Source organism: Macrobrachium nipponense, chromosome 34, assembly GCF_015104395.2.
Source record: "Macrobrachium nipponense isolate FS-2020 chromosome 34, ASM1510439v2, whole genome shotgun sequence".
NCBI classification, from domain to species: Eukaryota; Metazoa; Arthropoda; class Malacostraca; order Decapoda; family Palaemonidae; genus Macrobrachium; species Macrobrachium nipponense.
In genome coordinates this window covers 3303299-3328298 of record NC_061095.1, presented here as the reverse complement: position 1 = coordinate 3328298, position 25000 = coordinate 3303299, and the positions used below count along the sequence as shown (strand labels likewise).

The following is a 25000-nucleotide window of genomic DNA, read 5'->3' as shown; positions in this document are numbered from 1 at the left end:
GTTCTTTCATTTTTTTCCTTCGTGGCAAAAAAACCTTTATTTATACATAGCATCACGTTTTATATACTTCGTGATCAAGTTATTCATATATATATATATATACTATATATATATATATATATATATATATATATATATATATATTGTATGTATGTATGTATAGAGTTAACCTGCTATTCAGTGTCGGTATCATTAGGAATTTCCTGTTGTTGTGAACGCAAGGTTAACATATGTCATCTGATTCGCATAAACGGGGTTGAGAGAAGGGAGCAGAACGTTTCTGGGGCTGAGGAATGTTCCCAATAACGGGGTTGAGGATTGCTAACCAAGTCAGACAGACGCTCTGTGTTGTGTCCGGTTTTTCCCAAAATTCAGATTATTTCACGGAAAGGAAGGTTTGTTTCAGAAAGAATAGAGACGTCAGTTAAGAAGATCAACTTTCGTCTCGTCCGGGAGCAATTTTTTGAGGTAAAAACTTGTAGATTCTGAAGCAAATTAGACGACATTGAGTTGGTGGCACAATCTGGCATTTTTGTGCTTCAATGAGCGAGTTGCCAGTTAGACTATATCTTCATTGTGTATCTTTTCTTTTTTTATTTCCAGTAAGTGATCTATTCTTTTTGTATTTCCTGTAGTCTTCTGTACCCTATTAACTGAGATATTTCTTTAGCTATTATTATTTGGAAGCTTGAATTTCAAGTCAGTGGTCCTTGTGGTAAGCTTGTCCCATATGAGTAGGGATTTATCTTCTGAATAATAATAATAATAATAATAATAATAATAATAATAATAATAATAATAATAATAATTGACTGCTGCTTCAGCACTATTAATCTTGTAAAGAGTCTTTTCTATCTTTCTGATGACGGCTTTCTCTTTGTTGCTTAGACTGGCGAGCAACGCACTAAAGGGCATGGTAAAATACGGTTGAGTCATTTGATTTATTATTGCTTATACAATTCTCTCTCTCTCTCTCTCTCTCTCTCTCTCTCTCTCTCTCTCTCTCTCTGTCTCCAACGCGATTTTTCCTTCTGATCCACAGGACATTATCAAGCGATAACTGCTGAGAGAATGAATTCCAGTTGTTGTTGTTGTTGGAGATTAAGCCAGCCTTGTGCTGGCACGGGCTCATGCTCCTAGAGCAGCCCGTAACTGGATTATCTGTAAAGATACAAAAACAGTGCTTTGGCGGTTAGTTGTAGAAAGGAGATAAGGTGACAGGCAGGACTACAACCCCTTTGAACCTTATGGTACCCATCAGTAGGACAGAAAGTTTTATAGCAGTGAGACTCAGCCTCGCTGGAGAGTGCTGAGTAGGAAGAAGGAACCGAGTTTTAGTTTGAGGGAAAGGTGGTGGTAAGAAAAAAAAAAAAGGGAGTTACCTAAAAACATTTTAGGCACAAAATGTGTGTAGCATCTGAAAATATTGCAATATATATCAAACCAACATTAAGAAAGTATTATAGTATATATACATGTTCATGCATACTCACACTCATACATGTTCCCAAAGATGTGTATGGCTCCCATTGCAAACAGTGAAGTAGAGGGTTTGTGCATTGTGTAGCTTTCTTTGGTTTTATGTTTGTAAGACAATAGGAGATTCCCATGTGTCTATGGAGAAATGCCGTGTGATTCGTCTTTTTACCTGGGAGGTGGGTGAGACATTAGGAGATTCCCATGTGTCCCTATGTTATTTAGGATGTGTCTGGTGATCTGTGCCGGTGTCAGCTCATTTTCAGTTAGGTTCGACCTGAGAGACTGTGTCTCTGGGCAGTCTAGTAGGTAGTGTTCGAGGGGCTGGATTGCCTCTCGGTCACAGTACTAACATTACCTGCCCTCATTACCTATCATTTGTCAGGTGCACAGGTATCCTAGCCTTAATTTGTGTGTGATGACTGAAAGTTTTCTAGTGGTTTGCTTTGTGATGTCATGCGGCGTTAGATTTGTGACATCCACATACCACGTGGACGTTTGTGAATCTTGTAGATAGTGACGTCGTACTTCACTCTCTTCTTGGTGTTTGGCATAGCTTTTAGCCATTTCCTTTAGGTATGTTATGGATGGTTGCACTTTTATGCTTACTGTACTGCAGCTGAGGGCACTTTTGGCTAGGATGTCAGCTTCTTCATTTCCCTGGATTCCCACATGGCTGGGTATCCAGTTTAGTGTGACTCTCCTGCCAGCAGCTTGATGTGACTTGGCCACTGATTTTATGGCTGTTATTAGTGTCACATTTTCTTTTGGATTTTTCGCTTTGATTGCGAGTATTGCTCCTTTGGAGTCGATATGCACTGTTGTGTGTCCTTCTTTTAAATTGGAATTTTCTAAGTATGGAGGCATTGTTGGATAGCCTCCAGCTTCCTTTGAAGTCTTGGGCACCCACTGCTGCTGCAGTTGCTGGAGCTTCTGGATCAACTGAGACATCTGTGTAAAATATGTTTTCAGCTGCTGTATTCCTGATTGCTTCTTCTGCTGCAGTTTTCATCTGTGCTGCTGTGCACAGTGCTTTGTTTGCCGGTAGTATTGTGAAGTTATACCGGATTGGGTCTTTGACCCAGGGAGGTGGTTTTTGGTATCCCTCAGGTGGGACATCGTTTTTTATGTGTTTCACTGTGTCCTGCATACCCAGTTCTCTCAGTGTCTGGAGTATACTGCCCGCATAGGTTTTAGGTGGGTCTAGCTCTTCATTCAGGTTTATACACGCTTTCATTTTGTTTTTGTGTGGTCCATTTCTGTCGTTTCAGATGGTTTTGCACAGAATGGCAATATTTCTTTGGCCTATCCTGTGCTTGAGAGACTAGTTGTGTCTCTGCCCTCAAGAGAAAAATTCTTGTCCACATTGGGGCTCCAAGTATAAGTCTCATTGCATTATTTTGGATGACCTCCAGCCTCTGCTGTTGATCCTTTCTGAGACTTGTCAGGGCTGGTGCTGCGTATTCTGCTTGTGCTCTGATGGTTTGTATGTAGAACCTCCTGAGAAGATGGTATGTTGCACCTTCTTGTAGTGATGTGATTCTCTTTAGGGCATTAAGCTCTATTTTTGTTTTGGCCTGGAGGAGCTGTATTTCCTTCTCAGGAGATAGTGAATCTGCAATGCAGACTCCCAGATATGTGTAGCTATCCACCCAGTCTATGACGTCTCCTTTCAGTAGAAGGTTGGGTGGTTTTCGATCATGTTTTATTGCCATGGCTTTTGTCTTGTTTCTGTTGATTTTGAGTCCCAGTTGTGTGCACTTGTCCTCAAGTTTTTGCAAGGCTTCTTGCATCTTTTGGAGTTGTCTTTGAGGGCCGGAGCTGACGATGCAAACATCGTCAGCATATATGAAGACCTCTACTCCTTATGGTAGCTCGAGACAGGCTACATTTTCCATAAGGACATTGAATAAGAAGGGGCTTAGAATGCCCCCCTGTGGACTGCCGTTTTCAAGAGAGTAGTATTCTGACATTCTGCCTTGGAACACTACTCTTGCTTCTCTGTCTTGCATGTATCCTTTTGTCCATGTAAGCAGGTTGCCTTTGATCCTCTTTCGGACTAGGGAGGAGAGGATGGTTGCTGCATTGGCCAGTTCATATGCTTTTTCTAGATCTAAGAAGACCACTATGGATTTCCTGCCATTTATGGCACTTAGCACATCAGTGAGGCACTCATGGGTGCCTACTCCTTCCCTATAGGCATAGAGCCTATGGTGTAGGGGCCCTGCTTTCCATAGTAGTCTGTTTAGAACCATTCTTTCTACAACTTTTTCCGTGCAGCTGATGAGGGATATCGGCCTATATGCGCCTTTCTCCTTTAGCTTTGGTATTGGTTGCGTGTCTTGCTGTTGCCATTTCTTTGGCCTAGTGTGCTCTGCATATGTCCTGTTTACCAGGAGTAGATATACCTGTTTGGCAGGGTCTCCCATGTGCCTCAGCATGCTGTAAGTGATTGCATCTGCTCCAGGGGCTGTGTCTCTTTTCTCCTTGCTGAGTGCACTGTTTAGTTCTTCCATAGTGAAGGGTGTGTCTGTGTCATCAGGTGTGTTGCAGGCAGTATTGATTTCTCTCCACCTTGCTGGGGAAATTTCATTTATTTTTTCCCATGTTGATTGGGGAAGGTTGTGGGATTTTGTCCTTTCTGTGAAGTTTCTGGCTATGTTGTCAGCTTCTTCTTGTGGGTTGGGATGGATGCTTTGCTCTGTTCTTCCTTTCCCTGCAATTTTTGCAAGGAATCTCCAGATGTGGGTTACTGGAGTTTGTCTGCTGATGTTGGCACACCAATCATACCATGCCTATTGTTTGACTTCTTTTGTCTCTTCAGTTGCGTGGGCTATTACCTCTCTGAGAAGTCTGTGCATCTCGTCCGATGGTTCCCGTCTGAAGAGCTTTCGGACTCTGTTGACTCTGGCATTGAGTTCTTTGACTCTTTCACAGTAGTACCATGCATCTTTGTGATCGATCTTGGATTGTTTGATCTTTGGCATGGATATGTTTGCTGCCTCTCTGAGTTTACTGATGAACTCTTCATAGAAGAGTTCTATGTCATTTGCTGGGTTTTCAAGGTAGTCCCTCGCCCATCTCGTCATTGTGGCTTCGAATGTAGCACAGTTTGCAAACTTAGGGTTCCATCTCTCTGGTGGCAGTGGTATGGCGGGCAGCTTTTTGAGCTGTAGGCCAATGTCAATGGCTATGTGGTCGCTTGTGAGAGTCTCATGCAGCTTCCATGTTGCTTGCTACTTTAGGGCTGAGTTTGTGAAGGTAAGATCTAGTCTTCCTCCTTTTAGATGAGCTGGCTCTCCACTGTTTAGTAGGCACACCTCTGGGAAATCACAATTCCAGTGTTGTTTGTTGTTGTTGTTTAGGATTAAGCTGGCTTTATGCCAGCACGGGCTCTTGCTCATAGAGCAGCCCGTAGGTCATTTGAATTTTTTGGATGTGGAAAGGTGATTTTAAAGGATATGAAGGTGAGCCTTTATTTATGATTCTATGGGTTATGCACGTGAAATGGTATGATTTGAAAAGGAAAGGAAAGGTGAACAGGCAAGGTTACAAACCCCTTTAAACCCTAAGGTACCCATTAGTAGGAGATAAAGATCGATAGTAGCGAGTCCTGGCGAGTCAGAGATAGCCAGTAAGGAAAACGAAAAATTTATAGTCGTAGAAAAACGGAAAAAAAAAGCACATTAATCTATGGAGTTCAAGTACCATATTTCACTTAACGACAATAGAATAAACAGCGCCGATCGTTAGTGATAGAGATTCGGCGATAGAAAAACGAAATATTATAAGTTCTAGAGAAAGCAAAACAAAAGTAAACAACAGCTTAAGCGGTAGTTAGAGTGACAGTTGAAATATTCGGTCGTTAGACGTTAGGCGGCCGAAAAACGGAGGGGAAAGGAGGATTGTTTAGTAAAAGAAAAAGCAGTTAATGCTACAAACAGCACTTTTCTCGAAGGAGGTCATCTGGGAGACTGCTCTCTAGGTCCAACAGAACGTGGACGAGCTCAGAGAAACAGTTTGATGATCGTTCTATAGCTCAATAAATATATGCTGTTCAGGAGTCCTGAAACGAAATTCTGATTGGAGGAAGTCATCTGGAAGGGAGATCTCAAAATTGAGGGCTTCTTCGAAGATCTCTCCAAAAAGTCGTTCATTAAAGTAGCGATTATCGGCGAGAGCTCTATTTAAGAAGTCACTGAATTCATCAATGGTCATCAGGAGCTTGTGAATTCCTGTTCTCCTACGAACCGGAATTCACTTCCAGAGGCGACTGATCTGAGTTTCGGTTTGCAGGTCTGGATTCCCATGTCTTGCTTAACTGGGAACTCCTCTGTTTGTGTTCCAGCTTCGGCATACAAAGCGGGAGCTTCTGTGATTGTCTCGACCTGCATATCTTCAACTGGTTGTTTTGGTTGTTCTGTCTGAGTTCCTGCTTCAACACGAGCAGGAGTCGACGTCGTCGGCGATGCGAAGGCTGGGGGAATAACCTGCGGGGTTGGGGGGATTGACTGAGGGGTTGAGGGAATATCCTTAGGGGTCGGGGGGTTGGAAGGGGTTTGGGAATTGGAGGTTGGAGGGAAGGAAAGGATGAGGGGTTTGGGATATAATGACGAGGTTTGGGGTGTTCTGCAGGGGAAGGTTGAGGAGCTTGTGGTGGAGGTGGTCGGTTAGTTCTTGGATCGATACGTGGTTGACATGGTGGTCGTCTTGAGGGCGATGGTTGTCGTTCTCGAGGTCTTGCTGGCGGTGGGGAAATGCCCTTCATCCTCCAGATTTTTTCAAGTCTGACAGGGCACCCCTTGAACCATGCATGATGAGACTGATGGCAGTTTGGGCATCGGGCAACAGTGTGGCCTTTTGCCTTGAATTTGTTGAGGCAAACGTCGGTCTCATGCTTCTGGCTGCAGATTCCACAGACATGCTGAGCCGTGCACTCTCTCCTGTGATGCCCAAACCTCTGGCACTTGAAACACCTGAGAGGTTCGGGGATAAAGGCTTCGGTCTTGTAGTTTCCGAGGATCCCAAGGCTGATGAAGTCTGGAATTTTGCCTCTAAACGTAGCTTCGACTTTTTGGGTTTCTTCTTCAGTTCCATCTCTGTTCTTCACTTTGCAACGTGAAGCAGTCAATACGCCTGGTACTTCGAGAATCCGTTCGATAGTCACATATTTCGGGACTTTGCAAATCATTGCTTTCGTTGTCTTATCAGCTGGGTCCAAATAAGAGGCATAAGGGATCGTTTTTCAGGAGGTCTGCTGACTGTTTGTCCTTCGGGGTAATAATAAATTCCCCTTTCAGATTCGGTCGGGCTTGAAGTTGTGCATTGGGGTATTTTTTTTCCAGTGCTAGGACGGCCGCATACGATGTCTGGTGTTCTTGGGATGTTGCCTTGAATCTAGGAAGTGCCTGAGTCGTCATGGTAGGTGCTGGAGTCGTCGAAAGTGTAGGAAGGTCGATGACGGTATTGAGGGCTTTTTCCGTTTTTTCTGGACTTTCTGGAAGCCCTGATCGTCGAGGGGGGGCGGGTCGCCCTGCTGGGAGCCAGGAGACGACGGCCGCTTTTCAGCCATCGTTTTAACTTCGACAAAGCGAGCTGCTCGAGATTCCAGTGGCGAGTCCTTCGTCTTATATTGTGATGTTGCGGGCTCTTGAGTACGGTCAGAGCTCCTCTCCGGCAGGTCGGGTTTTCATTGGTTCCTGGGAAGGTGACTCATACGGCGGGCGTTTACGAGTCTTGCAGACCTTCTCAGGTGGGGGGTATCACCGGGAGCCTCTTGATTGGCTTCTACCTGAGTGACGTCACCCATAGTATTATTCTCATGTCCGGTGTTTGTTTCATGCGCGCTGGTACTTTCTTTTGGGGGGGATGGGTGTGGTCCTCCTCACACACGTCGGTATCAGGAACGCTTCTTGGGTGGTATTAAGGGGAGGCTTTTGTTCGAGGATAAGCAGCGCTTCTAGGAGACGCAGACGTCGTGGGTCAGGTGCTCTCCCGATGATCTTCATCTTCCTGACAATGTCATCTCTTGTGATGTTTCTCCGGTGTACTGCAAGGGCGTGCTGCCTAATGGCACCCTCCTGGGCATGGCAGGAGATCCTTTTTGACAGGCGCATCGTCGTCATGCAGATGTAAATCCCAGGGCATCCGGCATCCTTGGGCGGAGCATACGCATCGGTAGACAACGATGGACTACTTTAGGGGGTCTCCTACGGGCGGGGAGGGGTTGTTCTTCATCAGGAGGTTCTTCGTATGCCGATTCTTGTAATAAATAATGTGGGACACTCTCTTTCCTCCATCCATGGGGTGGACGTGATCCTCTATTATTTTCTTCATGACTGCTTCGTCCTCCTTGTATTGATGGTGCATGAAGGCTTTATAGAAAAGTTTGATATCCTCTGGGGGTGGAATGTTCCTTCTCTCTTCCTCCGTCATGTACCACTTGTCAAGGGCGGCTCGTGTTTCTCGGTTTACGAGTTTATTTGAGTACCCATTGTTAATTAGCATCTGGGATGCTCGGTCGAGTTCGAGGTGTCTGTCCTGCCACGTCGAACAGTGCGAGAGGGCCCTCCTGACGAAGGCCCTGACGGTGGTGGTCTTGAACCGCGCAGGACACTCACTATCTCCATTTAGACAAAGTCCAAGGTTCGTAGCTTTGGTTGTAAACTGTAGTCGCCAACTTCTCGTCTTCGTGAACAAGGACGTCGAGGAAGGGGAGCCGATCGTTGCTGCTGTACTCGACGGTGAAGTTGAGTGCGCTGTGCTGTGATACCAGCTATACCAGCACCAATACCAGCCCTTAAACCAAAGACGACCCCGGCCCGAACTGAACTACACCTACGGAATAATACCAGCACTGACGACGACCCCTGCTTGACCTGGACCTGATATCCTGTTCTAATAAAAGATTCCTTCAGCATTTACAATTTTTTGAAAATTCCCAATATGAATATTGGCCAGTTACTCAGATACATCGCTGAGCCTGAGAAGCAAATTGTAAGGAAAATAGAAAAAACATATATAAATCAACTCGCTTAATTCTGCCATCCTTTTTAACAGAATAATAATAATAATAATAATAATAATAATAATAATAATAATAATAATAATAATAATAATGATAATAATAATAATAAACGTGAAATTACGATTGCATTCAGACAAAAGAACTGGTCATTACCTTTAATTCCAATTGAAATGAGAAACAAAAATATATATATGTATATATATATATCTATATATATATATATATATATATATATATATATATATATATATAAATATATATATATATATATATATATGGATTATATATATATTATATATATATATATATATCATATATATATATATATATATATATATATATATATATATATATAATATAGTATATATATATATAATATATATATATATATATATATATATATACATACATACATATATATATATATATATAATATATAGTATATATGTATATATATATATATATATATATATATATATATATTAATTATTTATATATAATGTATAATACAATAATTTAAACTATATTTTCATCTTCCCAACAGTAGCATGTGAACAACTGTCTTCAGGAATATTCGAGAAGAAGAAAAACATGGCAAATATAACGAAATTATTCTAATGACCACTTCATTCCGTCGTCATTATACCACAAGAAGAAGAAGATTGGAGATATAATGTGTTGCCCTTAATAATGTCAATAATGTTACTTTCTATCCATTGGTTTGTGATTTGCTTGCTTGTTTGTTTGTTGGTTTAAATCTCCAGAGTTAAGTTATATCTGTATTTTGTTAGCTTTGCATTTTGGAAATGAAATAGAATTATAACAATTAGGTCTAGTTGGTCTTTTATTTCCCTCAGAATATTTGTTTTTTAATTATTGGATATGTTTAGTTTAATAAACTTTTGAGGTCCACAGCTGATTCCTTAAGGCACTCCTCAAATGCCATACGTTTCTATAAACAAGGAATGATGTTATTCATTATACACTATTATTCATTATATTATATAAGAGAATAGATATCAAAGGAACATTGAAGGCTGATTTACAATTAAACCCCATTTACTTTCTGAGAGACTTAACTGCATAAGATGCATTAACATAAAACGGAAATCCTACGTATGTCGAAATTCAAGTGATTTTGGCAAATGCAGTTGACTGACTGTCGCAGATTATATTTTAAAATCACGTGCTATATATCAGAAAATATTCTGAAGTATGTTTTCTGACATGAAAAAATCTCGTAGAAATGCGACAGTCAACGAGTTATCAGTCGCTATTTCGGCCAACCCTAAACCGTTCTCTCATACACTGAATTGTTAAGTTATCTTGTGAATTATTTGTAAATATCAGATAATTTTGAATGAATTGTATCAAAGATTCTCACAAAGATAATTTGCTTTTATTTATAATTTAAGCACCGTTTTTTATTCGAGAACATCAAGTCTAGTAAGTATTACAATTCTATTACATTCTCTTATAATGTTATAGGTCAATGCAAGTCTGACTTTCATGACACGTTACTTTGGCTGCCAACAGATGTCACCACCGTCGTGTTGTTGTGGTGACGTCACAGGTACTCGAAAAAAGTGTCCTCGTACTGCTCAAGACTCCTTGCCTGTTTCTGGCTCAGTCGGGCAGGTGAGGACTCACCGTCAAGTGAGGGTCCAGTCTTCAGGTGTCCTTGATGGCAGGTGGACGAATTTGTGTCAGTGGTTGAAATTTTATGAAGATATCTGAGAAAAAAATAATGGTTTTGTTTGATATTGGTTGTGAACATCTAAGGTACTTGCTGTTAATTTTTGTAATATTTTGTAATATACCCCTTCGTAATGGAAGAATTGTTGTCAAGTGTTGAAAAGTAAGGCTGTAGACTGTTACTAGATGACCACATAGTGACAGCTATTGGCAAATAGAGCTTTTCCCTTTTTAAATAAATATTTTCTGTCTAGAAGGGAAATCGTGGGAAAAACTCAAGATTATAACCGTTTTAACTATATCTCTCTCGTGAAGAGGTCTTAGTTCTCCTATTTAGTGATAGATGGCAGTCTTTGGGAAATAAAATTACATTGGTGTTATTGCAACTTTTGTATGTTTGCCTTGATAAGGAACCTGTGAGTGAATATGACTGCTTGGATATCACTGGACTATGACAGTTTATCAGGCAAAATTGTTGACTGTCACTGAAGATAGCCAAGAAACGAAGGCTATCTTAATAATCTGGTCTTGAATGTAAATCGCTGCGTTTTTCACATATAGTAACAAATGCTCGTAAAGTAAACAAACAAATAGAAAAATTAAAACGTTTTATGTTAATTTCAAGTTAGCAAAGAAGTTTGTTTTCGTGCAATCTTAAAGGTGTCCCAGTTTTATAAGTGGCTCAAAATCTGGTATAGTTTGTGACTCCTGAAAATAGTTTTGACTATTACTTGAAGGTAAGTGTCTTAAGTGTGTCTTTAGGAAACATGTATGTAATAAGGGTTTTTTAAGTGACTAAAATATAGGAGGAATATTCATTAAATTATATATACAGAAGGAATATTTGGTATTTCTACAGAAGCAATCCGCGGTGGTCTAGACTATGGCAATTGACATTTTCCTATGTTGTTTTACCCACTGAACAAGAATTTAAAGTAATATTCATTCGGACGACTGTAATTAACTACCAAGGGCCAGTACTAAACACTGCACCCACGGCGGTAATTCTTCAGAAGCTAGCCGCATCACCAGTTTTTAAAAGACAATTAACAATCCTTCATTTAATGGTGTTTTTTCATTGAATCTCGTCTTATTTTCTTGAGGAAATGTTATTTTAACCCCCTTTTCCACCCAACAAGCTTGGGGGCCCCCAGTTGGGAATCAAGGGTTTTGGGTGGGGAAATACCAGAAAGGAGTGCTTTCCAGCAATAATAATTGGGAGCACCTACCAATTCGCTGGCCCACTCGACCGCCGACCGAAATCGGCGGAAGAACACCAAAACCAATATTGCAGCGATACCAAAACAACAACAAACAAAGTAGGGAGCGACTACATATCCGCGACGATCGATTTATGTGTGCTGTCAATAAGGCCGTGGCGGAACGGCGCTTCACACCTTATCCGCATATTTAAAGATTCTTGGCAAGCACGGCATTTACTGGCAAGAGGTAATGTTGCGCTGCGCGTGCTAGCCACAGGGGTTACAGTAAGGCTACTTACCGTTGCGGATCACACCTAAAGGCGTTCCTGTTGTAGTAGATCCGACAAATAGCTCCACAACACTCGCAGTTTTTTGCTTTAGAATTAAATTATGTCTTTGAGTATATTCAATCACAACTTCTTTACCACCACTAGACAACTAATGATAAAATTCACCGTAACCCACATTGCACTGCAAACAATCGTAGGAAATCGAAGGTCTCTGTCAAAATCAATGCCAGAAGGGCCAGCCACTGCCTCTGCCATAGCTACAGGAAGACAAAATGCCGGTTTTTGCTTCAATTTTCGAGTATTCCGCCAAACAAGGGTACCAGTGGACACTGGACAGGTAGCTTTATTACTCCGCTGAAATGCTAGTGAAACTTAGTTTTCGACTAAAGTCGTTCGTAATTGGTTATGAAACCCATGACGTCATAACGATGTCACACCTCTCATCCAATAATGAGTAACTGGAACTGCTTTTGTTTGCATAAGAAAGTATGTTAGAGGGCTCGTTAAAAGTAAACATTACCGTAGAGGAAACACCTCTCCCGACTTAGGAAAAATTCGAGGTAAAAACTTATCAAGCTCATTTAATTCCAACCCGTTCAATCTCTCATATAATGAATATACTTTTATATTGCTTTTCACATGCTCTTTCCATATAGGTGATTATTTATTTTAATATCCAGTGCGGAGTGCTTCTGAAGTATTACCTTAAACGTATCAATAATTCTAAAGTACAGCCTTGTTGGCCAATGCATTTAGTACCAGCCCCTCAGAGATGAATGTAAAGACATAAACAAAAGGTGGTAAATTTCTCAAATTATCTCGGAGCTTCTCATTATGGTAAAAATTCTGTAATCATCTTTATAATGATAGGTTAGGTTGGTTAGATTAGTTTGGTTAGGTTAGGGTAGGTTAAGTTGTTTAGGTTAGGTATGAATTGTGAACCTTTTCTTATTTTTTTGGATCAAATGCTGGTCTCTAAAACAGGCGAGGTGATATCTAATCATTGATGTAGATTAAATGTTTTGCATACTGATAAGGTTTTGCTAAAATTTGGGTATATGAAAGCCACCAGGAATTGGGGCGTCAAATGTATTTCGCCATGTTTAGTACTATCCCCTGGGGGTTAATTACAGACGTCCGAATTAATTTTACCTAAAATTCTTGTTCAGGAGGTAAAACTGCATATTAAAAACCGCAACTGCCATAGTCTAGGCCTCCGCGGAATAGTAATATAGATCTACCAAAATTTGTTACAGCAATTTTGATTAAAGTCATTTCAGTGCATCCATAAAATCAATTCCATAAGACTCAGGTTCCTCAACGCTAGTCCAAGTCTTAAGATATCTCAGTTGAACAGAAATGGTGATACGTATTTTTGGCCACTGACGTCACTACATGTAAGAAATACTTATTAACCATCTTTGAGAATGCTAGATTTACATACAGCATTTACTAAACCAGTGAACCATATCCCATAACAGAGAACTAAGAGATGTTCTTCAGATAAGCAAAGCTGTTATGTGGTATATTTTTGCAAGACACTTATCAGATCTGTAGTAAACTGGTATACATTACTTACTGATGTAAACCTTATCTTTGTCAGTTGTTTTTAGAAACCAATTGATTAAGAAGCAAATTTCCAATGATGCAATTAACCGTTCTTCTTTTTCAGGTGGTCTTCAGCTTAGAAACTCATGAAGGAGGTAATCTACGATATTGAAGAAAATTGTTTGAAGGAGGAAACCTAACATATTTAGATAAAATTATCTAAAGGAGATTTAGTCGACTGAAGAAGCTGATTTCTAAGCTGACAACTGATTTGCCCAGATGGGAAAAACTTTATATAGTCTTCCCTTGTTGCTCTGTCAGATGTGTTGCCGTTTTCTCTGTCTCTGCTGAAGGGTGTTAGTCAGTTTCAAATGTAAAAAAAGAGGGTATGTCAGTGGGAAGCGTTAAGGTGAAACCTCTTGAGATAAGCCTTAGCTTAAGGTTCTACTGTTATGACTATGATTCTTTACATTAGCAAATGCATTGCTTAACTTTGTGGTTGTCTTGTGTAGCTGACGTAGTGACCCTGTAGGTTTTTACAGCCTGAATTTTGTGCCAAAAACGGGTGTAAAAGCACCCCCACCCCCCAAAAAATGGTTATTTCAGTTTCTCTGAATAATATGTTAGAAAATCCAACGGTTTGCATACAATTTGTCATTATATTTTCTGTTTTCCTTTGAGGTTCAAGCGAAACTTTCTTCCACTTCTTGTTACTGGATATGTGTCTTGGGTTTAATCTTGTAGAAAGCGAGAAACAATAAGAATTAACTAGCTGGTAACGATGTATATATTTTCGAATGCCTTAAGCCACTGTGTCATTGGCTTGGTGACAGACTGATACCGTTTCCTTGAGGTCTGTGGAACAATTAGGTGTTATTTGTAGATATAATATTATTTGCCTTCAGAGATTTTTCACAATAGGCAACTGACTGAAATAACTTAGTATTGTGAGATGCAAAAATACTCGATATGAATGATTTCAGATTCTTGGATGAGCTTTTTTGAGGGAAAATGGGCAATTCAGGGAGATTTTTCATTCTGAATTGTTACTTTTCACTTAGAATTGAATTGATTCCCTTATTTAAATTACTGTTTACTGGCTAAGTCTATTAACAGTTACGTAATATGTTAAAATACCATCTACTAAGATTAGATATCTTTATTCTTGGTCAAAGTTTATTTTTGCTGGTTTGATTTTTTTATATAGTTTACATGAAGCTATTTCACAAGTAACTGATAAGCAGTGAATATAATTCAAACATTCTCCCAGATGTCTACGAAGGTACAAAGTAAGACTTATATATAAGCGCTTTTAGAAAGTGATAAGTCATCCTTTTGGTCGAGTACATGACAAAACTTTTTATTATACTTAAGGCACATGCCATCACTTCAAAAGGCGGTAACTGCTTCGGGCTCAAACGCTTCCTCGTCGTAGGTTTAGGCATTTCATTCGCGTATTTGAAAAAAGGAGGAATAAATCCCACGATGGCAATGTTTTTTAGGGAAGTGTGAGACTCCTTGCAAATTCATAACATCGTCAGGAAATAGACCAAAAAAAAAAGGTGTATAACAGAAGCCTTTTGAGAACTTTTGGTGAATTTGTTTGTCTTAGGGTAAACAGACACACCTTTTTGATGAGTTTATTAAGGTAAAGATGATTAGGAAGGTTTTGAAGTGTTGGTATCTTAGTGTTATATTTCTTATACTATAAATTATATGCTGTGAGTTTCCTGGTTCTGTGGAATATCCAAATTTTGGTTTCAAGCAGAATTGCTGCTTCTGTCATTCAGAGTAGTTAGGTAATATTGGGCTATCCTACCGCTTTAATTCATTTTACTGTACCTCCTTTCATATTGTTTTACTTCCTTCTTTTTCTCCCAACACACTCCTAATAATTGCTTCATAGTGCAAACTGAGAGGTTTTTTCCTCCTGTTACAATTATAGAAATATTTCACTCTCAGTTTCCTTGAAAGCGCTGAATGACCTCATAGGTCCTCGTGCTTGTCCTTTGGCCCGAATATTATATTCCATTCCACTCGGTAGGATGGGGAAATGGGTCACCCCTTTCCAGGTTACCTCCCTAAATGGAGAGTTATCCGATATAAGACAAATCACATTAACAGCTGTGGGAAAGTTAGTTACTTTTTCCCTACAGAAAATGCACATTTTGGAGATGTTTACTTTAGCTTATGGTTGTTAATTTGACTGAGAAAGTCACCATGTTTTCTTGTTAAAATGGTTTTAGCAGGTTTTAAGGTTCGAACAATGCCCGACGGAAAAACATTGTTGCCATATCAAAGGCGAAGCAGGATGACGTCAAAAGCGTTGAAACGAGGGAAGCAGATCTGGCAACAAACTGTGGTACCAGTTGAAGTTTTATATCACTGTTCTTACTCTGCTCACAAGGCAAACTCTGGTAAGCAATTGTTAATTGGTAACAATGTTTGTCCGTCGGACGTTGTTCGACCGTGTAAACGCACCCTTAGAACTAGCCTTTCTCTAATGTGATTTGATGTCATATATTGGCGGTACAGCCATTGCTATGAAGTTAAATGGAGATGTGAAACTATTGTCAATTTTCCCTTGCTATTAAATCAAATTGAGAAAATTGTCTAGCTTTTCCATTGCTATTAACTTAAATTGAGATATGGAAATGGTCTAGTTTTTACATTGCTACTATGTTAAATTGAGATATGAAGCTCTTGTAGATTTCCCATTGCTATTAAATTAAATAGAGATGTGAAAATGTCGTAGCTTTTCATTGTACTAAGTTAAACTGAGATCTGAAACTATTGTAGCTTTTCCATTGCTATCAAGTTAAAATGAGATATGAAAATGGTGTAGCTTTCACATTGCTATTAAGTTAAACATAGATATGAAACTATTGTAGCTTTCCCATTGCTATCAAGTTAAAAAGAGACGTGAAAATAGTGTAGTTTTTCCATTGCTTCAAAATTATGATGAGCTATATTTAGGGTTACCTGATATAAATACCTGATTTTACAGGTAATTTACCTGATCGTTAGCAGTTCCCTTTAAGGCAAGGATCAAGTTATGTGCAGTGAATTTTATCAGGTTTAGACATCATTTATCTTTGAAAATGGTAATGGATTTGCGAAGTTAGTAAGTGTTCACCCTCTTTTGGTTTTCAAAGGTCTAAGTTTGATATCTGGATTTTAATTAAGTCTTGGTAATTTTGACACTTTGGGAATAATGTTAGTTTTTAGTCTTTGAAACCTGATACTTTGAGGTTTCAGAAGTGTTTGATAATTTTGCTTACAGGAAGTTTATTTATGCTTGATACTTTTGCATGTGGGAAGTTTTCTTTAAGTTGATACAAACTCAGGAACTTCGTTTTTTCATATCTCTACCTTCAGGAAGTTTGAATTTTATTTTATGTTTTTGTATGTGTTCTAAGTCTTGGTTGTCCATTTTTTGTATTCCAAAAGTCTTGGTGGTTCATGTTTTCGTATCCCAAAAGTCTTGGTGGTTTATATTTTTGTATTCCAAAAGTCTTGGTGGTTCATGTTTCAGTATTCCAGAAGTCTTTGCTGTTTATGTTTTTGTATTCCAAGAGTCTTGGTGATTTATGTTTCTGTATTCCAAAAGTGTTTGTTGTTAGGGTTCTGGGGAATCTGTTAAAGTCGGTAACATCCATCCCAGAAATCTGGAAGTTTGAGATCAACTTTCATTTAAGTCTGTTGTTTTGTTGTACTGCTGTAAAAAAAAAAAATGGAGGCTTTCAAGTTTTTTGTCTAAAATTGTTTGAAAAATTTATGAGGTTTTGTGAGTTGAATCTGTCAGTCAGTAATTTGTCTTAGTCTGTTAATTCGTGTTTCTTTTTTTCTTTTTTTGTCTCGTTTTGTGGTTTTTCATAGAATTTTTGTGTTGTTTGCATTATGTCGTTTTAGAGTTTTTTTTTATTTTTCTTATTAAGTGGTTGTGTTTGGAAGCTTGAATTTCGAGTCAATGGCCCCTTTGGTGGGGTATTCCATATGAATAGGTTTCATCTACAGAATGATACTGGTAATAACACAAAAAACAAGCAACAATGCATCAAGCTATTGATGTCTGTTGTTTGTCAACAGTCTGGTATTGGGAGCTTAAAGATGTCTTGAGGTGTAGTGTCTAAATTAAAGCAGTAGGTTTTGCATGAGGCTTTTCCTAGCCACTGATCATTGGTCATGAACGTAGCAGTGGTGGTCTTTGTCCTAATGGTTAATAAGAAGAGCGAGATATGTGAAATAGGAATTTTCTTAGTCTTGTAGCCCTGTTTAAGAGGTCAGTATGAAACTATTTTTTTATTAGGCAATTTTCACAGACTTGTGGCCTTCTTTAGCTGAGCAATGCAAGCAGGAAACAGCAAACTGATTTGTTCTGTTTAGGCGATATCTACAGACTTTAGCCTTGTTCAGCTGAGCAATGCAAGCAGGAAACAGCAAAACTGCTTTTTCTAAGGCAATATCTACAGACTTTAGCCTTGTTCAGCTGAGCAATGCAAGCAGGAAACAGCAAACTGATTTTTTCTATTTAGGCAATATCTACAGACTTGTAGCCTTGTTCAGCTGAGCAATGCAAGCAGGAAACTGCAAATTGATTTTTCTATTTAGGCAATATCTACAGACTTGTAGCCTTGTTCAGCTGAGCAATGCAAGCAGGAAACTGCAAATTGATTTGTTCTATTTAGGCATTATCTATAGACTTGTATCTTTGTGCTGATACGCAATACAAGCAGGAAGTTTGAAAGTCGTGTTTTTAATTAATATAGGACGAATACTGTAGCCTTTTAGCCCTGCTCTGATTAGCAGTACCAAAATGCCATTTTCAATCTTGTTAAAACTGATAAGGTGGTGGGTTTGATAAGACATCCTAACTTCAAAACACTCGAGGGAATGTCCAAGTCTTAAGCTGGACTTTATTCCCTAATTACCTGGCAATGGGATGGATTTTTGTAAGGTGTGTCACGCACAACTTAAACTGGCCTGGTGGTCCACGTGTTCGGTGAGGGCTGACGTTAGTCCAACCTGCTGTCCTGCTGGGGGAGGAAGAACTCAGGGCAGGAGGATAGTAGCTTTGCACGTCTCCGACCATTTACCCGACTCGGTCACTTACATTGAATGATGTTCGGCCGTAAGACGAAGTGATGGTTTGTTTTGGGAAGGGGGGAGTGCCTCAAGGCACCCTTCTTCCACCGAAGGGGTTTGGGTCACTTGTCTGCTTGGGGGGGAGCTGTATGTGTCTTGGTATGATTTAATTGCCTTTGTTGGAACGAAGCCCTACAGATGAATTGTCATTTTGAATAAAATTCATTGGAATTGCGTCTGAATTTACTTTTTAATTTCCTGTAGGTCTCTCATTCAGAAAGGCATCTGAGAGGAATGTAAATGATTAACAATACAGAGCAAATATTGTAGAATGCAGAAATTTTAATTCCTGTAAACTGCTGGTGACGAAGATGGCACTGAATTAAGTCATAAGCTCTGGTGGCAAAATTGAGGTCTCCAGTGTTTCTGACATCCTCGTGACGCCAATTTTGCCATCTTTGTTGACATCTTGATGTCAAACTGCTGGAAGATGTCGGGAAATAGCCCTAATGAAGTCTCAACTCGACTAAATGTTTTCAGTCAGTTGTCCATATTGGGAAAATGGAGCTAAATTGGCTTATAAATATACCGTAGATTAAATTTTTAAAATATTCTTATCTAGTAATATTTACAAGTAGATTACTTTATGTAAGTCAAGAATTCAGTCAATTGCAAAGTCTGTCACACTGTCTTACAAGTTCACTCGATTATATATTATCGTAGTCACCGTCGTATTTGCTTATTGTACATCGTCTTCTATGAAGATATATTGAATGTGTGACCCATTTTCTTTGACTGGGCTGTGTGTGAGAGAGAGACCCTTTTCTTTGACTAGGCTGAGAGAGAGGGGGGGGGGGGGGGGGGGGGCTTTTTTTTTTTTTTGACTAGGCTGTGTGCGTGTGAGAGAGCGCGCGCCTTTCTTTGACTAAGCTGTGAGAGAGGGGCCCTTTTTTTTGACTCGGCTGTGAGAGACCCTTTTTTGACTAGGGTGTGTGTGTGTGAGAGAGAGAGAGAGAGACCCTTTTCTTTGACCAGGCTGAGAGAGGGGCTTCTTTTGACTAGGCTTTGTGTTTATGTGAGAGAGAGAGAGAGAGCCTTTTCTTTGACTAGGTTGTTAGAGAGAGAGCCTTTTTTGACTAGGCTGTGTGTGAGAGAGAGAGCCTTTTCTTTGACTAGGCTGTGAGAGAGAGACCCTTTTTTGACTAGGCTCTGTGTGTGTGTGTGTGAGAGAGAGAGAGAGAGAGAGAGAGAGAGAGAGAGAGTGTGTGTGTGTGTTCAGTATCTTCTAAATCAAGGAAAACAGAAAGCACATGGTCGAATTGTCTGTTTCAAACCCGTAGATTTTCTCACAGGCTATTAAGAAAAAACTGTATGAAGGATTCGTATGGCTAATGTGAATCATTGGAACGAAATTTGGTAAAACTCTACGGGTTCTTCACGCCATGTTTTGCCAGACACTCCTAGCTGACCAAGCATTTATGTACGAAATCAGTCATAAGAGTAAACCTAAGCCTAGGTTCGTCTCGGGGGTAACTCTGCCCCATCCTGTAAATAATAACCAGACATTTGAAACCGACTGGCAGCCTTCAGAACTGAAAAGAGAAACTGGGGATACATCTGACAGAGCAACTAAGGGAACTGTAAGGCTTTTCTCATCTGGGCAAATCAGCTGTCAACTCAGAAATCAGCTCTCTGGGTCAATTTCGAAGCCTATGATTGACCTGTTTTGCTACCTCTTGCTGGGGGCAACTCCTCCCTTCCTCAGGGCATTGCAGTGCAGGCTGCAAAGGGCAAAAAAAATTATTTTTGTTTTCATTGATCATTTAGAGGAACCATCCCCAAATATGAAAATGTAATTTCATGGATTTAAATAAAAGGGCGTCCGGCTATTTTGTTCTCTATTTCCTCATTTTTACATTCAATACAAACAAACATTATTTCCTTCGTAACGATGAAGTCAGCATAGACAGTGTCTTGGAATAACTGTGTCTAATACGTTGATTTACTTGTCCACTGGAGCAGAACTTTAGAAACTCAAAAACTGCGGAACTTTAGACATTCAAAAACGCAGAACTTTTAGATACTCAAAAACTGATCTAAAATCTGTCTAGAACTATCCAGCAGTGGTTTTCTTGTCACCATCAGATGCTCGATCCTGTTCCACGATATCTTGTGTTGCCAACTTGACCTGAAATATAAATAATACAGTTTAGTACAGATTATCTATTTCATATCTTTTTATTAATACTACCTATATAAGAAAATTTTGGCTTCACATGTTTATTCAAACTAACTAGCTAATTGTTTAAGAGACAATTCAAATCCAGAGTTTTACAACAAATCAAAAGATGAGAGCAGTATTAAAGAATCTCAAATTGGACTTTAGACAAGAAACTAAACATCCTCTAAATGAACATTTTGGTATAAAACTTGAGATCAAATATGCACTTCACGCCATCATTAAAAAAATCATAAGATTATCTAAGTGTTTTTGGCAGCATTTCAAGATTCTCGTATTAGACTTTAGACAAAAAACTAAGTATCTTCTAAATGAACATTTTGATGCAAAACTTGAGATCAAATTATGCAATTCACGTCATCGTGAAAATATAATTTTATAATTCAGATTAACTAAAAGTGTTTTTGGCAGTTTTAAGATTTTCTTTGGGCAAGAAGCTAAACATTTTTCAAATGAACATTTTTATATAAGACTTGATAAAATATGCACTTCAAGACATCATGAAAATATAATTCAATTCAAATTATCTGAAGTTGTTTTGCAGCTTCTATTTGAAATTTTGTTTATTCACGTCAGTCAAAAAAGTGCCCTATCTGTTACTCTCTCCTTCTGTTCTGCAGTCTGCCTAACTGTTCCAAAATTAACATTACATATGGTTTACAACATAATTAAGCCTTAAACTTATCTTGCACTGTAATTTTGTTCTATTCAATGTAGCTATGATTTTATAGCAATAGATTTCTACACAACTACAAAGGTTCTTGAAGTAACTGACCTTACCTACCTTGCATATATCACAATTATGAACAATATTAAGCAGCCAAATTAACCTTGAAGGTTAATACATAGTGTGCTACAGATCTTCAGGAGAAACAAAATCATAAATGATACTTTCATAGCATCTGCAAATCTCTTGGAACTTCAAGATACGATCACCAGAGTTCTGTGGCTTCAAGCTTCGATCATTTTGAAGGTCAACATTATTTAATTGGTGGTCTGCAAGAAGAAAAATCAAATTAGGATAATCTTATACAAAAGGTACTCAGCTCATTAGCATATACTACGTCTACAGATTCACTAGTCCAACTATGAATGCATTGTCTAACTTGAATACTTATTTGAGAAGCCAACACAATACCAAGAACAGCACGCTCACAACCTACCTAACCCCAGATGTCCAAAATTCACAGACAACCCACTCACCTAGAAATGGTCAAAATGTACCAGCTAAGATCACTTTAGCCTTAAGGTATGCTATTGTTTTACCTTGAAATGGTCAAAATGTGCAAGCTAAGATCACTCTAGCCCTCAGGTAAGACATTCTTCACATAAAAACAGTCAAAATGTACAAGCCAAGATCACTTTAGCCGTCGGGTATGCTATTTTTTACCTAGAAATGGTCAAAATGTACAAGCTAAGATCACTCTAGCCCTCGGGTAAGACATTCTTCACATAGAAAGTCAAAATGTACCAGCCAAAGTCACTTGCAGGCCTCAGGCAAGTTAAATTCACCTAGAAATGGTCAAAATGTACCAGCTAAGAGCACTTTCAGACCTCAGATAATCTAGTTCACCTGGCAATCACTGGCCTTTGGCGAGCTCTGTGAATTGCCCTTGGCAAATATGAGTTCCTACAGTAAGCAACCTTTAGACAGGTAAATCCCACTTGGATTTTAACCAAACATGCCCTGAACTGATAACACAAAACAGCCATTTACTCACGAAATATAACACGTCATCTCCATAGATAAAAAAATCTTGATAATGAGAGACGTGAGAATAATCGTCCGCCTCCTGACACGGCTGTTCAACAACAACTGCTCGAGAAAGCCCACAAACGAAGATTTTTCTCTTGGCCAATCAGAGACATGCACCACCACCCTACTTAGTATCTCCCTCTCCCATTGGCTGAGACTTTTAGTTGCTTTGCCAAGTGGATTTTCATCTTTATGTAAGACTGACAAAAACTCTTCAGAGTACCGCCGTTTCATTATTTGTGACGGAATGGTTGTCATGTAATAATTGGTAAATATTAGAAATTATTATGTAAGGCTGAGAAAAACATTAAGAATTACTACTACTGTGTCGTTCAATAAGACAGATTTTGAGTTTTATTGTGCTTTTACATATATTTGCAAATGTGAAAGTGCAATTAATAACTAAAGTTATATATATGTTAACTAAAAATCTCTAAAAGCGTATTAATATTGAATTAAAATAAATCAGAGAGGGAGAGAGAAAAGCACACATTTCAATAATATATCAGAATTAATGGGGTCATTAATTCATTTGAAAGCCCTGGGTTCGATCTCATTATGGGGTAGAGGCTGATTAATATGAAATATGAGACCTTTTGATACCTTAAGGTTTTTTTCTAAGATTAAATCCCGAGTTATTCGTTTCCCCATATCGCAATCACATTGAAAAATGTCGCGATCTTTTATAGTCCTTTTTTTTTATGGTTTGGAGACGCTAAGAAAAATTCCGAGTTAAGATGAAATAATATTGGAGTATTCTTTGTCTTGTAGTAAATTCTGGAATGATTGTAACTTCGTCGCCTTCAGGTTAGAATCAAGAAACATTAAAAAAAATAGTTATCAAGTTCCCGCCATGGGTAGTATTATATCCTAGACGTGAGGTAGCTTGAGAGAACTTATTGCCAAAACATTTCAAGAAAAAGTGGTTACACTCAGCAGTCACCAAAGTCATACTTATCTGTTAAGGACACACACACACGCACAAGCACACACACACACGCACACACACGTAATCACGCTCGAACACCTGACAGCCAATGATAAGATCAGTTGCTCTGCGTATTCAGCTGTCAGTGGTCACAGCGGACTGTGGTGGTAGTCTCTACTTAGTAGTCTGGTAGCCAGACTAGTAGAATAGTATTAGTTTGCTGCTGGCTGGCCAGCGGGGAGTTGGTGTCGCTTCACAAACTTGTCGCACGGACATCGTCGTTTCTCGTTCGATCGACGACAAACGAATAATATTTTAAGACTCGCTGGTGGAATCGATCACGGCTGATATCCTGGGCGTTCGCGACCGCCAGCGAGACGTACGGCGTTTGGTTTTGTTTACATTGACGAAATCACTTTATCACTTTATTTTAAGTGACTTTCATATGAACGAGATTACTTTATTACTTGACTTTCAGCGGCTGTGATTCGTTCTGCAGTCGTTTAATCCGTCAACGAGACGGAAAAAGGGTTCGATTAACGTTGAATTAACTTGGCGTGAGAATCGCAGATGTTTATAATAGGCCTAGGGAATTGAGACTTGAAATAGTGAAAATGTTCATAGGCCTAAGAAATGTAGGCTTGAAAACGCTCTTATAAGTGAGTTTAAGAGATTTTAACCTCGACGTGAAGGTTGCATCTCAAGCTGTGGTAAGGGAAAATTTTTATAGGTCTATAGAAAGCCGAGGTTTGAAACGTGGAAAAATGTCTACAGGCCTAAGGGAATTTTAGGATTGAAAACGCTCTAGTAAGTGAATTTATAATGAAAATACGTTGAAACTAGAAGGTATTTATTGATGGACTTAATAATTAGCCTTTGCATTCATTTAAAGAAGCCAGCCCAGTGCACAACACGAAAACACCAACCGGAAAATGGTTTACCCGGTTAAAAGGAAATTCCTGTCGAGTAGACGCATAGCGGCGCTGGTATTCGTCATCTGCGCTTTTTATATCCTCCCGTTCCATCACCCGAGGGACGAAGTCGGAGGAGAGGAAGGAAAGAGAAGACAACCGAGAGAGGAAACGGAAGAGGGAGAGGAGGAAAGTGGGAAAATAACAGGTGAGGAAAGAGTCAAGCCAAGATGGCGCCCCTCGGCACCATCGGAAGTACTATATTTCGGTCGCGTCGAACACGCCCTGGGTGGCGAAACGTTCGAGGAGGGCGTAGGGGGAAGGTTAGGAGAAGCTAAACAGTCTGGTGAATTCAGGGACAAACGAGAATCAGTATCAGAAGAAGATGATACATATGATTCCGGGAGTTATCCCGGATATGACCTGTACGACTACACGTCCGAAGAAGAAGAAGACGAAGGTTTCGAGGTGGATTACGGCCAAGTCGTCTCACTTTCCCGTCCTTCTGACAACTTCGGACGTCCTGTGGACGACTTCGAAGGCGATATAAGGTTGCAGAGAGACGTATTAGTCGTTCAACGTCGTGCAGACGAAGGAGGAGGCGAGATAAACGTAGAGAGAGACGGGGAATTAGAGGTAGAGAACGTCGTGGACCAGGAATTAGCGGAGTTTGCGAGAGAAGAAGAGAGCGTAGCTTTAGCTGTTTACAACGGTAATGTTCCAGCGATGTTCCAGCAATGTTCCAGGCCACGATTCACTCTCCACGATAATTGAAGAGCACGCAGCATGGTGGTTCCTTTATGAGTTGAATGGATGGATGAATTATTCATTTATTCACGAATT

The 25000-nt window shown here is 39.4% G+C and overlaps 1 protein-coding gene and 3 long non-coding RNA genes across 5 annotated transcripts in view; 3 read left to right on the top strand and 1 right to left on the bottom strand.

The window, feature by feature from the left end:
- The window catches only part of LOC135207843 (uncharacterized), an 11768-nt gene extending 2430 nt beyond the window's left edge, over positions 1–9338 (top strand). The window contains exon 3 of the long non-coding RNA XR_010313068.1: positions 9048–9338. This is a non-coding gene — a long non-coding RNA (uncharacterized LOC135207843). The remainder of the gene's footprint in view (positions 1–9047) is intronic.
- Positions 9339–10148: 810 nt separating this feature from the next.
- On the top strand, positions 10149–15079 carry LOC135207844 (uncharacterized). Its single transcript, XR_010313069.1, has 2 exons — positions 10149–10285; positions 13363–15079. It is a non-coding gene; the product is annotated as an uncharacterized LOC135207844 (long non-coding RNA).
- Positions 15080–19352: 4273 nt separating this feature from the next.
- LOC135207634 (uncharacterized) lies at positions 19353–22397 on the bottom strand. Its single transcript, XR_010313008.1, has 3 exons — positions 22284–22397; positions 21347–21558; positions 19353–20511 (listed from the first exon to the last, which is right to left on the bottom strand). It is a non-coding gene; the product is annotated as an uncharacterized LOC135207634 (long non-coding RNA).
- A 969-nt stretch (positions 22398–23366) lies between these two features.
- Positions 23367–25000, top strand: part of LOC135207842 (carbohydrate sulfotransferase 3-like) — an 11031-nt gene continuing 9397 nt past the window's right edge. Inside the window, exons 1-2 of one of the 2 annotated variants that reach the window (XM_064239702.1) lie at positions 23367–23413; positions 24139–24365. In XM_064239702.1, coding sequence (XP_064095772.1) covers positions 24179–24365 — 187 coding nt within the window. In that variant the 5' untranslated portion in view covers positions 23367–23413; positions 24139–24178. The other variant, XM_064239703.1, reaches the window with a different exon arrangement.